This window comes from Dama dama, chromosome 5 (assembly GCF_033118175.1).
Source record: "Dama dama isolate Ldn47 chromosome 5, ASM3311817v1, whole genome shotgun sequence".
In the NCBI taxonomy this organism is placed as follows: domain Eukaryota; kingdom Metazoa; phylum Chordata; class Mammalia; order Artiodactyla; family Cervidae; genus Dama; species Dama dama.
In genome coordinates, this window is record NC_083685.1 from 37153562 (window position 1) to 37168887 (window position 15326).

Consider the following 15326-nt stretch of genomic DNA (forward strand, 5'->3'; position numbering starts at 1 on the left):
TCTTAACTGAAGCTAAGTATTGCCCATACCAATTTATAGCATTAGTTGACATTCTGCTAGGGAATCTCTATGTGCTTCAGTCAGTCTGATTTTTATGTGAGTTGTGTAAATTGTTTAGGAAATACTCGAGTCAGTGTCTAGTTACCTAACCTAAATTATCAAGACCCATAATTTGAATGGGCTAGAACATGAATCTTGTTCAAAATAAGATGTGTGTGTGTGCACGTGCATGTGTGTGCAAGTGCACAAGCATGTGTAGAGAGAAAAGCACACATGCTGTATCTGGAGTTGTGTCAGGACAGGTATCAATAGAAGCCAAATGCTGGAAAGAACAATGAGATAAAGTTTGCATAGCCGAGAAAGACATCTGGCATTTGTTGGACAAACTTTATACCAAATCTGAAGGGAATAGTTGTGGTTCTCAGGACAGTATTATCATTATTATTATTATTTAATACCATGGCTTCTTGTGATATGATGATTCTATTGCATGAGAAAGTAGATAGATGTGTGATTAAAAAAGAAAGCCTACCATTTCATACTATATATTAATATAATATTTTAGGTACTTAAGAAAGAAAAGTCTTACTGTTCAGAAATGTTGAATGTTGAAAAAAAGTGCATCTCTGAATCAGAGATAAGCAGTGTAATCACTGGGAGTCCAGGTGCTTTTATGAGGATTCTTCTGTTGATGGTCAGTTAGTAAAAGTTGGTAGAATTTTATTACTGGAAGCCCACACCTTTCATTCTTCTTATCCCTTCTGAAACAGCTGAACACAGAAGAGAAAAGAGATTTATCATCATCTGGATGAAGTGCCTAGTAGCAGATATCTGAAGGGAGATATAGACAGAGGCTGAGTGAATAGACAGTTTGGAGGGTAACAAGGGTCATTGTCATTGTCCCAGTGTGATACTTTGAGTGACGGTTAGCAGTGTTGGTGGTCCTAAGATTTTGTCTATAGAAATTATCTGCTTTGACTCGAAGAGTGGATGAGAAGAGCTCATTTGGCCCTGCAGATCCGTAGAGTCAGTGTCTACATGGCCAAGTCAAATGAGAACAAGGAGCTGGAGAGCAGCATTTATATTGGAAACACTCAGATGTCACTGATTACATGATTCCCATTCCTCTTTTCGAGAATTATCATAGAGTCATAAAAAGAATAGCCCTGAGATCTTGCTTCTTGTCAGAGAGCCCTGCTGATCTAGTACTACACTGTTCTGTCTTCAGTGCCTAGCACCATGTTTGATACATAGTAAAAATATGGATGGATGTGTAGGTGGATGATGAATAAGATGTTTAACTATCATGTTTAGTCACAGACACTGTATACTGATGTGCAGTTTTTGGAATACAGAATGGCTTTAATTTTTGAAGCATAAATAACACCCAGTAAAAATAAGCATGCAAGAGGAACTAATTTAATGAAAAGCAGATTTTTGGTTTTTTCCTCTTTTTCTTTTATGTGTATATTTTCTCTTTTACTAGACATAATCATGTGACTAGATTTATAAAGATGCTGAACAGTTGTTTTCTTTTCATGCAGGGGCCTGAATTAATGAACAAGTATGTTGGTGAATCTGAAAGAGCAGTTAGAGAGGTAAGATTATGCCTTAAAGTGGAACTCTGCATAGGATAACCACAGTTCTGTCCTCTAGTTTCCATTTTGTGTGGGGTTACAGGTTTACAGTTTCCAAATCTAAATTCTAGTGGTATATTTTTTTATTCAGGCAAATATTTTTAAATTAATTTTGGTTATCTACAATACATAGTCTTTGTTTTTAAACATCATAATATTTCTAGCCTCTAGTTTTAGCACATATATTTTTTAACAACTATCAGCATCCCATTAAAAAAAGGGATATGTTTTTAGCTAACAACTAACACATGATGTTAAAATGAGACTTAAATCCTTTAAACCAGGTAGTCCTTTAAATCAGATAAGCTTATTAGTATGAAAATTTCAATGTACTCTCCTTATTTTATTTACTTTACCTTTGACTAGTGATTTAGAAAATGCATCCCCCTTCTCTCTCTTAAATTTTAAAGTTAGTGATTGGCCTACTGATTACTTCATATTGCTGAAGCTGCGCAATTGGGAAATTTATGCAAAATCAAGGCACTGAAGTGGGGTAAACTATAGCAGTTTGACCATAAGTTTTGGTGTCCTAAACAAAGGCTGGCCTGCCTCACATGGGCATCATGTATCTTCCCAGATGCTGTTCAAGGGCAAAAATACATAAATAGCAGTGGAATGGATTATCTCCATTTATGAAATATGTGGATACCAACCAAGAGTATTAAAGATTGGAATACTTTGTTTTGCATGTGAGAAAAAGTTTTAAGTTACTTTTTGTTTCTTTTTTCTCCTTGAAATATAGATGATGGTGATCATATAAAATATTAACTGATAATGATAGCACCCTTCTTCATTAAAATATGAAAAAGGTGGTGCTTTTTAATACTAATGTTTTGGTAATTGTTCTGTATTTTTATGGTCATCATAATTGTGACCAGAAAATGGGGGCCTGGTCACACAAATTTGTGCCAGGTAACACAAATTTGAATTTCTTTCTGCCTGTACTGACTTTTTCTAGCCCATTTCTTCTTATTGCCTCATGGCTGTCCAGCCAGTCTTTGATTTTGATAGCCTGATTGACTTCTGGTCTATGCAATCTATTCTCTTCCAAGTTTTAACTATGTTTTTCCATATAGTCTTCAGAGAAGTGAACAAGGCATGTGACTTTTAGGTTTATGGGTATTTTATATGCTAAACTTTGGCTGATTTTACGCATTATTATTTTTCTTTTAAACTTGTGTTTATGATAGATAATAATAACTATCATTTACTGAGCTGTTACTATGTTCCAGGCATTATCCTAAATGTGTTGCCATCTTTTTAAATTCAGTTCTTAAACTTTTGTGGCCGGCATTTATCATAATCTCCATTTTAGAGGTATGGAACTTGAAGTTTAGAGAAGTAAAGTTATCCACTAGAAATCACACAGCTACTAAGTGGCAGAGGTGGGATTTTAACCGAGATTTTCTGATTACTTAAGCCAAATTGTCTCCTGCACACTTCTAAGAATATGTATTGATGTCTTGTCTGTTTGCAAGTAAGCACCATGATAGAAGGTATTTTACATCCATTATGAAGTGTGAATACATCTGTTACAGGTTGTATACAAAGTTATTGAGCTAGTTGACTGGTACATAATTGATTTGGTTCTAACTGTTTTCAAACTAAAACTAGCAATGGAGTTTTCTGAAGTTTGCTGATCTTTAGCTAATGTGGCACTCTTTCCACCAGATCTTCCAGAAGGCAAGAGCCGTGGCTCCTTCCATTATTTTCTTTGATGAACTTGATGCCTTAGCAGTTGAAAGGGGCAGGTAAGAAATAACTAAGACTGCCACTAGTAACTGTATATTACCAACTACAGTGTAGAGGAACTAGCACTTTTTATACAGATTTTGTTTATTAATATTGTTAATACATTTGGCTTAAAAGAAAACTTTCAACTCACATGGTTTTTTCTTACATACTTAAAATTATTTCATATTACTACTTTATTACTTCTGAAGTGAGATGGAACAAAAGGTCACAAATAACTTAAGTTTCACCTTGATGCAAGGGAAGAATAAGAAGCAAGAGAAGTTTGCTGAATTAGGGTGATCTGCCACATTTATGTGCCATCAGAGACATCTGTTTTTGGAGCCTAAAAAGGAACAGGATGGGAAACACTGTTAAATATGAACCAGATGGTAGGTAGAATATATAGCAGAGTTCTCATAAAATGCCTTTGAAATATACTAGTGTGAGAAACCAGACAAGTTACTTGGTAGGAATAACCTGGTTTTGTAGGCACTTTGGCTCAGTAGGAATTGGCATATGTGTTGGAGATGTTAATAATTTGCAGCTTCTAGATATCATTTTCTCTAATCGTCTTCATCATATTGTGAGTCCTTCCTTAGTGACTCATTCAAATAAATTCTGTGTAGTTTCCTTTGCACAGAAAAATTTTGGTCAAGTTAGTTGACGCTTTGAAAATAAAGATAAGGCTGACTATGAAATGTAATGTTAATAGTCCAAATAGAGAATTTCAGTTGTACTTTAGCTATATTAAGTCTTAATCAGTTTGGTTTTTATAGCCATAAGAATCTCATAGAATGATATTCTGTTCTCAACTGTTTTTTCCCTGTAATTGTATAATGAGCCAACATTGCCTAGAAAGTTATTGTTTTGTCTAGTTAAGAGTGCTATTACCTGAAAACTAAAACAAACAAAATCTCGACACATATGTTTTTGTTCGTTAGCCGTTTGAATTGGACACAGTTTCTAGAAATTGGAAAACACATCTGTTGATAGATAGCAAAGTATAAAATTCCCCAAATACTAAACCAGGTTTAGACTTTATAAAGAAATAGAAAACATAGGAAAATAGGAAAATTTTTTAATTATATAAACTATTAATTTTCTCTATAATTTTATGCATTGCTTTCATTTTTTTTCTATGATAACATTTAGATCAAACTCATATGACTAATCCAAAAAAGATAGTGCCTAAGAAAACTTTCTTCTTATCATGATTTATATTTCTACACATAAGATGTTTAACAAATTGAGCCATGAATTATAATATATGCTACTCCATACTATCCAGGGTGTTAATTCAATTATTTTGACTATTTGAGTTTACTCAAATTAGCCATGAAACTGAGGGTTGCAACCTGCACATTGTAAATAGAATATAGACATACCATTTGCTTAGCTTTAGAAATATTTGTGCTTTCAGAAAGAGAGATTTCTGCTTATAAAAGTGTCTTATTTCATGCTTACAGAAGTGTCTACTTATAACCATGATTGTCTCCTTTTCTCTGCCCCATTTAAGTGTCTGTGGACTTGAAAAATAAGTCAGCCTGTTATTTACTTCTCATTTTCTGTATGCCCATTTAAATTATGGGTGTTCTGGATAAGATTTTTTTGTCTGATTTCATTTTGTGAGTTGGAAGAAGTGTTGTAAGATTCCCTTTGTGAAGTGCTTTAATGATCTCTGTAGTATTTGGGAAAATTGAAAATGCTGTTGAAGTAGGATGGCTCTTTGGAAGATGGATAATATGGTAGGGAGAACAGGCACTGAGGTAGGGAAGAGATTTGAATTATCCTGAGCTAATGAGTTGGACTGTGAAGAAAGCTGAGCACCGAAAAATTGATGCTTTTGAACTGTGGTGTTGAAGAAGACTCTTGAGAGTCCCTTGGACTGCAAGGAGATCCACCAGTCCATCCTAAAGGTGATCAGTCCTGGGTGTTCATTGGAAGGAGTGATGCTGAAGCTGAAACTCCAATACTTTGGCCCCCTCATGCAAAGAGTTGACTCATTGGAAAAGACCCTGATGCTGGGAGGGATTGGGGGCAGGAGGAGAAGGGGATGACAGAGGATGAGATGTCTGGATGGCATCACCGACTCGATGGACATGAGTTTGGGTGGACTCCGGGAGCTTGTGATGAACAGGGAGGCCTGGCGTGCTGTGATTCATGAGGTCGCAAAGAGTCAGACACGACTGAGCGACTGAACTGAACTGAATAATAATATTGGGGAACATTTATTTACTGCTTACCATATTCTAGAAACTGTTTTAAGTGCTTTACAGATTAAAAAAAAAAATCACAAAAAGGTCCCTGCATTAATACAAAGCAGGTTATTGTACAGTTGGCTCCAGTACTCTGCCCTGCCTGCCAGCTAGCTTAAAATTTTACCTTTTCCAGGATTATAGTCAGGAAGGGCGAGCACTCTGGGTAGTAAATCATCAGTCAGTTTTGTCTTAGGCAACAGTTCTGTCCCCAGGGGTGAAGACATATAGGATGTTTCCCCATATACTATGTTTTCTTGGCCCAGACTCCTCTGATTGAGGCAATGGCCACTAGACTAATCCAGAGATTCCTAGAAAAGCTTTCTCTTTCTCGGATGTTCCAGCTAATCACTGGATCCTGAATCATCCTCAGCAGCTGGCATTAGCTGCCTGGTCACTCCATACTTCAAACAGAACTAGAAATATATTTCTGAAGGTTAGAGTCACTGACTGCAGAGGCCCATCTTATTTATTTAACTTAAAAATAGCATCACTCCGTTTGGGTTTCACTCACAATGTTATGGCCTTTTGTTTATATCAACCTTTAATCATCACCACGACCCCAGGAGGAGTAGGTCCTATTTTCATCTCCAATTTACAGGTGAGAAAACTTAGGCATGTAGATCCATAACTGCTTTATTCAACATCATATATCACAAGTAGCAGAGCTGAAATTTGAATTTACGTATTTTGACTCCAGAGCAGATACTCTGAGCCACTTTTTTATTTGACTGTCACACCACAGATCTCAGGATTGCATGTCCAAGTAGTTAATTAACTAACCTTTCAAGATTCTATTTATTGTACGTTCTCTTTGTGAGCCTGTGAATATAAGACTCCTTTGCAGCATTCATTCATTCACTTGTTAAGTAAATGTTTATTGAGCACTCTTTCTACAATAGGCTTTGCATGGGGGATAAAACAGAGAACGGGACTTAGAGCAATTACCTTAACCTCTTTAAGCTTTAGTTTCATTTGTAAAATGGAGATAGTAGTAATAAATTCTAGGTTGTTGGAATTAAATACATGTAAAGTGCTTTATGTACTGCCTGGCATTTAGTAATTGCTTAAAAAACTTGTTTCTCATAATTTCTGCATTGATATTCTTGTAACAATGGTCATTTCCATATAAATAGAAATACAGTAGTAGAGATAGAAATGTAGTGGAGGATATTGAAGCGTTTGGGAAATTAGAGTATTCTACAGGTGACAGGCACTATGGCATTTCAGCAATCTAATTTGCTATTAGTTGTAAGACATACCATTATTTTACATACCATTACTGAAGGAAAATGCAGCCCTGAGCTGTGAAATGGTACTGAGAAATCAACAACTCCAAGGAATATCCTGATTTCAAAAGTTTTAAATATGAAAAAAGTTTGTATTTTAGAAATAGAGGAAAGACATTATTATTTGGGAGAAAAAGAAGATGATCTGGTGTGTTTTATAAAACTAAGGCTGCCATATAAAAATACTTGATATATTGTTTTATGATTAGATTATTAAAGAGGTGGTTAAATATATGGAAAAATGAAAAGATTAAGTGCTCTGTTAAAAGCTGACTGATATATTCTGTGAAGTATTAGAGAATCTGTGATATTAATAACTGTTTTCTTGTATAGCTGTTTCTGCACTTAAAGTCCTGAATTGATTTCCATTTGGAGTGGTTAGGGGGAAAAATAAGTTCTGAGCCAGCTTTCATTGAAAATGAAAATTCCAGGCTTAGTAACATTTTGAAAAGAGCTCTGAGTGTTAGAGTAATGGTCAGGAAATGGGGCAGCCTTTTTTGCAGTATTTCCAGATTTCAGGTAGCTTCAGTGAATTCATGACACTGAACACTGTAGAAGAAATTTTTGTAGGCATCATTCTGTAAATGACACTTTTCAAAGTGGGTTATAAATTTTTAAATGTGATTTTATAGCAGTATTTGGGCTTCCCAGGTGGCTCAGTGGTAAAGAATCCGCCTACAAATGCAGGAGACACAGTAGACATGAGTTTGATCCCTGGGTTGGGAAGATCCCTAGAGGAGGGAATGGCAACCCACTCCAGTATTCTTGTATGGAAAATTCCATGGACAAAGGAGCCTGGCAGGCTGTATGTAGTCCATGGGTTCACAAAGAGTCTGACATTACTGAGCACGCCTGCATGCACATGGTGGTATGTAAAATTTCATAAAATCATAAAATTTTGTAGCTGAGAAAATTCTTAGAAATCATCTAGTACAGTCTTTTTTTAGAAGGAATAGAAGCCCCTAGAATTTAAGAGAAGAGGCGCATAACTCCTTTGTGGCCTAGACAAGGCTAGAGCTCATGTCCTCTAATTTAGTGCTCGTTGGATGATAATACTACTGCCTTTAGACTATCAGGATTTGGGATAGAAAAAGTATGTTCATATCAGGGTAAAACTTATCATGTATCTAAATATTTAATGAATATTTTTTATGTAAGAAACTCTAGCAATAACAACTTATTAAATACTTTTAACTATTATTACTTTGTATATCTCTGTTTCAAGTTGCTAAATTCATTGCCTATTTCCTGGTATGCAGTTTTTTTCTAATTTATACTTCATTGCCTCATAGTTTTTACATTGTTGAACTTTTAATATTAAACAGAACTGCTGAAAGAAGCAGAGTAAAAGAAGAAATGGAACATGTGTAACTGATTTTTTTATTATAAGAGTTTTATGGAGTATAGCAGATTTCTATGAATATTTTGTGTTTTGCATTTTGTCTAAGCATTGTGGCTAAGTACTATAGAATGGATTAAAGGTAAGACTTTCCCTAGAGAGATGGCCTAATGCAGCATTTTACTAGGAATTGGAACTTATTTCTTGTTGTTCTAGGACATGTTAAGTCTCTTGTAGCTATCTTGGTTTTAAAATGAAAATTTGCTTGCATTTTGCATGCACCAAGAAAATTATCACAAGTAATGCTTGTGTTCAGAGCAGTATATGTCTGGCTAGCCTTCCTTGGGTGTTTTTCACACCTCATATTGACCTACCTCCCATAGGAGGTAGGTTTTAAGAAACAAATTCAGATGCCTGCCATTTGGGATTCTTTATGACACTTGAAAATTATACTAGAAAAAAATTTTGAAATGTAAATTGGATATATCAACTGTTGGTCTATAATTTAAAGATCATATGAAGGGACGATAGGGGATTTTATTTTACTAAAGGAGTTGAAAGGAAATACATATCATTTTTGTGAAATTTTTACTATTGAAAAATAAAATAAATGTAGTATTAGCATCATGGTGGTGAGATTTCTTAAAGATGAGGGTTAGCAATGTTTTCTGAAACAGGCTAGTTCGTAAATGTTTTTTGGTTTTTTTGGCCATACAGTCTCTATTGGAGCTATTCATCTCTTTTGCTACCATGCAAAAGGAGCTACAGAGAATATGTAATCAAATGAAAAACAGTTGGCTGCCAGATTTAGACTGTGGCTATAGTTTCCTGACCTGTTTTAAGATGTTATAAAGTCTCTTTAGTGCATGGCACTGTGACTTTTGAAGGGGGGTAATTTGGGAAAGGGGCTTGACTTCTGAAGGGAAAAGAAAATTAATCTATTGGAAAAGTCTAATTTTAGTACTTTCTGTAGCTGAACATTTTTTTCCATTGTTGTGTTGCCTTTATCTCTAGCAGATAATAAAGTTTTAAAATCATTTCATTATGTTAGTGATTACACATTTATTCTTAAACTTGAAGTTGGTTTTGATTTCCTAGGATGTCAGTTTTATGGATTTTGTTTCCTACTGCAGCTTTGAAAGTCAGCCAAGAATATTTCTCAGTCCATAAAACATTTTCACTATGCTATTCTCCAGCTAGTTCTCAATGATCTGTGGAAATAAAGGGCAAAGGCAGCATGGGAAATGAGAATCCAAAGAATTCCCTTCACCTCATCTTCAGCATTAATTATAGCTCCCAGTTTCTCTACAGATAACAAATTGGACCAGTATTATACCTTTCTGTTTAGAGGCATTCTATTAGAGGTATCAATACCTTCCTGAATTGCTAATATTTTTATTGAAATGAATGAATTAAATAACTTAGGTGTTCTCTGTTACCAACAGAGACTAACAGAATTTTGAAACTAGAAGGACTTGTATGCTATCTAATTTAATTCCCTTATTCATATAGGCCAATAATTATGACACCCTCAAGGGAACAGTAACATCTTTATCCTCTTACCTCAGGTGTCCAGCACAGTATCTAACAGAGAAGCACCCAGACATTTAGTTTTTGAATAAGGAAATGTAGGCTTACAGAAACTAGCGATTAGGTTCAATCAGCTGGTTGTTAGCAGAATCTGATTTCACCATGTGTTAGTGTCATTTATGAACTAATTTTACTTTAAAATTTAACACCGAGACAGTCTTTTGGAGTTTTGTCACTTGCATTATTTTCATAGAAGCATCATCATCTTTATTATAAAAAATTATTTGTAAGCTATGGAATACATTCACTTGTCAGAGAGCTCCAAAAAGAATTAACGAAGTGCTGACTGATGTGTTTTTCTCAAAAAATTCAATAGTTTTTGTACACAGTAACTCTAAAAGTGAGTCTGGACTCAGAAAACTTTGCCAGTTGTGCTAAGGGTACAGAAACAATAAATGTTCTTTTCAATGTAGCTGATAGCAACAGTATTCAAATCTAACAGAGGATAACAACATAGATACTTAACTACAGTGAGAAAACATTTTGAAAGACTATGGACATCCTTGGTATACTAATTAATTTTGTAGAGAGATCACCATATTATATTCTGCCGGAAGGTCATTCAGTCACACTTAGTGTAGAGGAATCAAACTGAGTCTTTTCTCATGCATTCAAGTCATTGGGTTCCAAATCCTGTGTGTCTGTAATCACATTTAGAGCATTATAAATAAAGATCCTGAATCAGTATCCACCTACCCCCTACATCCCCCCACCCCCCACCCCCACAAAAAAAAAGGTTCATTTAGAAGACTGAAAAAGGATAGAAGTAACAGATGACGAGAACTTCTTTTGGTATAGATCTAAGAAACCAAGGACGTGGAGATTTTCTTTTCATTCAGTTTCTTGAGCCAAGCAATTCTACATCTGAGCAGTCTTACAGTATATTGGTTTTTTTCTATTTTAGAAGGTTTGCCTATTTTAAAAAAGTCATTTTAAAATATCTGAGCAGTATAAAGATCTCCTTATCTGGAAGTTTTTGCTATTCAAAATATATTTTGCCTTGAGGACTCTGAGGAGCCATACTCACTGCATTTGAACAGCTAGTATATAGTTAAGACTAAAATGTAAAGAAGTCTCATTACCAGTGTATAGTAATTTCCTTCTAATACAGCTTGTATAAAAAAAGTGTTTCTTAGTAGTCTATTTATTAGGCTCACTGTTTTGGGCATCGTTATGAAGGGCTTAAGAGGAGTAGTTTTTATCTTAAACTTAATCTTAGCCAAAAGGCTGAAAAGCAGTTGAGTTTTTACCTTAGCATTATGTTGGTGGTTTTCATGGAAAAGTTTAAGGAAGTTTGATACTTTCTATTATGTTTTAAGTAAAGCTAAGTAGGGAACTGACAATATCTATCTGCTGACCTGTTTTAACTTCTGAAGATCTTTAATCATACATCATGTTCATGTTTTATTTCAGTAACATTTATGTGCCACACATTCCTTTTTCAGTTTAATTGGTTAAAATAACTTGTAATAGGTTATACACATTACCAGTAACCAAGGTACAGTGGTAATAATAGTTGTAAGAATTATAATTATCTATTGATCCTTTCTTTGCACTATTATGCTAGACCTTTTATACATTTTATTTAATTTTGAGGATGCTATGGGTCTTTCCATGTTTGATTGAGACAACTGAGGCTCAGAGAAGTATCTCTTGTACAACATTACACAAAAAGAAAAGTGGTAAACCTGGCAATTGAACCCAAGCTTACTGAGTATCATCGTGGTTTAGTTGTTAAGTCGTGTCCAACTCTTGTGACCACGTGGACTGTAGCCTGCCAGACTCCTCTGTCCATGGGATTCTCCAGGCAAGAATACTGGAGTGGGTTGCCATTTTCTTCAGGAGATCTTCCCAACCCAGGGGTCAAACCTGGGTCTCCTACATTGCAGGCCGATTTTTTACCGACTGAGCTACGAGGGAAGATTCACTGAGTATCATATCTTAGCTCTTTCCCAAATTCAAAGCAACCTTCCCAATAAGTACTGATCAGTGCAGATTTTACTGGAGTGATTTGTAAAACTTTATATTATATAATCATTTATTACAATCACTGTAAAATTTTAGTTTTCCTTGTCAACATTTCTAGATCTATGGCACTTAAGAAAATGACACGTTTATAAGCATTTTTTCTGCTTCAGTTTTTAGCTTGTTGTCAGAAAAATGTTTGAACTTGCATGTGTTAATTTTCCTTATTTTCCTTTTATTGGATTATGTTTATAACAGCAGCATAGGGAGGGCCAAGATTGTGAAAAATTTCCTTCAAAAAATTGCTTTTTGTAGAGGGTAAATTGAGTCAAAACTATAGAAGTGTAATGAGCAAAACTATACAAATGTAATGTAATGCCTATGTTAGCTTGGAATTTTTACTGGGAAATCATGGCAAAATGAAAAAATACATACTTTTATGTCATTCTCTGTATTAACAGTTTATACAAAGCTGCAGTTATTCAGAGCACATGTAGCTTACACAGCTCTTGGACAGCTGGGGAAGATAACTCATTATATTAATATATGTCTGTCTGCTTTTATAGGGTATGCTGTTAATCTAAAGTAATTTATTTACTATTAGGGTCAAACTGAATATTGACCATACTGTGACAGTATAGATATCCTGTAGTGGTCAGCTGGAATATTCAGGGCATTATTGATTTTTTATATTCCTTGATCTTGGATTTTGGTGTCAGACATTAATTTGGGGAAATTCTCAGTCATTATGGCTTCCAATATGTTCTACTCTGTCTTCTCTTTTTTGTATTTTAGATACACGTATATTACATATTTTGTTGTCCACAGTTCTTGGATATTCTTTTCTGTTGTGTTTTTTTTTTTTTTCCCCACTGTTTTCTTTAGTCCGGTTTTCTCTTTGCTTTTCCATTTTGAATGTTTCTGTTGACTTAAACAGAGATTATTTCCTCAGCCCTGTGTAATCTACCAATGAACCCAAAAAGGAAATTCCTTTTTTCTGTTACAGTGTTATATCTCAGCATTTCTCTTTGAGCCTTAGAATTTCCATTTCTCTGCTTATGTTGCCCTTTTATTGCATGTCGTCTACTTTGTCCACTAGAGCCGTTAGCATATTAGTCATAGTTTTAAAAAATTACTGGTCTGATAGTTCCAGCATTCTTGCTAATTCTCTGGTTCTGATGCTAGCTCAGTTTCTTTCTAGCTGTGTTGGTTTGCCTTTTATTCTGCCTTATAGTTTTTCTCTTGATAGACATGGTTTACTGGGTAAAAGGAACTGTGGCAAGTAGGCCTTTAGTAGTGTAGTGGTAAGTGAGCACAGAGTGAGGAGGTGTCAGTACCAGCCAGAGGAGGAGTTCTTACCTGACCATGCGGCCTCTTGATCTTAGATTTACCAGCCTCCAGAGTGTGATAAATGCAGTTCTGTTGTTTATAAACCACCTAGTCTGTGGTATTTTGTTATAGCAGCCTGAACAGATTAGGATACCCAGGTCTCACATTTCTGAAGAATCTAAAAAGAATTGTTAATTTTTCAATTTATAGAGCTTTTTACTTGTTAGGAGGGAGTTAAGACTTCTAAAATTCTTATTCATTACTGCCCAGTTGGGACTACCCTGATTGCTCAGTTGGTAAAGAATCTGCCTGCAATTCAGGAGACCCTGGTTTGATTCCCGGGTCAGGAAGATCCACTGGAGAAGGGATAGGCTTCCCACTCCAGTGTTCTGGCCTAGAGAATTCCATGGACTATATAATATATACTATATAGTATATAGAGTCCACAAAGAGTCGGACACCACTAAGCGACTTTCACTGCTCAGTTGTAACCTGTTTTCTATATTGTGGCTACTGTGGTCCTCAGAAACATAAATCTGATCTTGTCATGTCTCTACTTGAAACTTCCTATCCACTTCAGGTTAAAATCCAAACTCAGTAATTTGGATAATAAAGCCTTTGTCATACACCCTTGGTTTATCTTTCTCTACTGATCTTTTACATTTTTATATTACTGCTATGCTGTGCTATTCTGAAGTGGTTTCCATTTTCAGTGTTCTCTCTCTTCCCTCTATTTTTTGACTGTCTGGTCCCCACTCATTTTTTTTTAGGTTGTAGGTTAGAAACCATTTCCTCTGGACAGCTCACTTGACTCTCCCAAGACTTGATCCTGTGACCTTCCATAGCACCTTGTAGTACCACAACAAGTGGTATTACAAAGTAGATACAATTATAGGCCTCGGATGTAATCAGTTGGCATTCTTAAATATTTATATGCTTGTAGTCATCATGCAGGAGCCCTAGAACTTTTGCTAGCAATTATCCTATCTAACACTTGGAAAAGTGTTTTATCATGGAGCATTTTTGGAAGGATAGGTAATCCATTTATTCAAAATTTTCTAAGTTTATTCTTAAGTAGAATCAGGTCAGCAAATTCATACACCTGCCAGTTGTTTACTTGCAGGAATTAGTGCTAACTAAAACAAATCTCACTGGCTTCTCAGATTCTCCTTGCTTGCTCGCAAACTTTTTTGGCATTGGGAAAGACCATTTAATAAACTGACAGTGTAATTTATATAATAACCTGGAAGAACCAACCATTTAATTTAATTGATAGTAATGATTTAATTGATAGTAATGATTTATATAACAACCTCATGTGTTTGATTAGTGTGAATTAGAGGCTATTCTCCTGTGTGTCAAGTTTTGGAACTTGTAATGGATGCTGAGATCTAAATTCTTCTGTTTAGAGATCCTGATTACTTTATTACTAAATATATTATGTGATGATTGTATGAACACTAAGGTGTACTTACTGTCATGCTAAGACAAGAGTATGGAGTGTGGTTTTCTACCCTATTTCCCTCTTCACCTCCTCGGCCACTCTGAACAGCATCTGATTGAATTTATACATTTAATACGTTTACAGTGTTGTTTCACTCTATAATTGTCCACCCAGAGGTTTACTGTGTATTTCTCAGTTCTGAACAGATTTTAGTAAATTCCAGCTAGTGCTAATGAGAATTGTTATTTTGAGGCCTTGATTGTGTAAGATCAGGATTTTGTTCACTATTAAGACCTGTTGGGTTTACTTCTTAAGAATAGATATTCAGTAATTTTTTTGTGATCAAAGGAAATGAGATTAAAGTATAGTTTGTCCAGGAGTAGCTTTGTAATTGACCTAGGACATGAACAAAAGCAACAAAATAAAATGCTCTTTTTTGCCTATCTCTCCAGATATGTGTATTGTGGTGACTCCTTATCTGCTGATATGTTTAAATATACTCTTAATATTTATGAAAATATCAAGATAGGTCAAAAATACCCCATTTGTTATACGTTTGTAAGGAATTTTCTGTCTCATGTAAGTTCTGAACTTCATGTGAGATTGAATCTGTATCTTACTCATTTGTTTATTCCCAATTCTTGTCAGTTTAATTGCCATATAAAATGTAAATATCAGTTAAGTAATTATGTATTTGATGAACCTTTAAAAAATAATCTTATATCTTCCCAGATCTTTTATATT

The 15326-nt window shown here is 35.0% G+C and overlaps 1 protein-coding gene across 4 annotated transcripts in view; it reads left to right on the plus strand.

Moving 5' to 3' along the window:
- AFG2A (AFG2 AAA ATPase homolog A) overlaps positions 1-15326 on the plus strand; it is a 330277-nt gene that overhangs the window by 103899 nt on the left and 211052 nt on the right. For all 4 annotated transcript variants that reach the window (XM_061142299.1, XM_061142300.1, XM_061142297.1 and 1 more), the window contains exons 12-13: positions 1545-1598; positions 3309-3388. In XM_061142299.1, coding sequence (XP_060998282.1) covers positions 1545-1598; positions 3309-3388 — 134 coding nt within the window. The remainder of the gene's footprint in view (positions 1-1544; positions 1599-3308; positions 3389-15326) is intronic.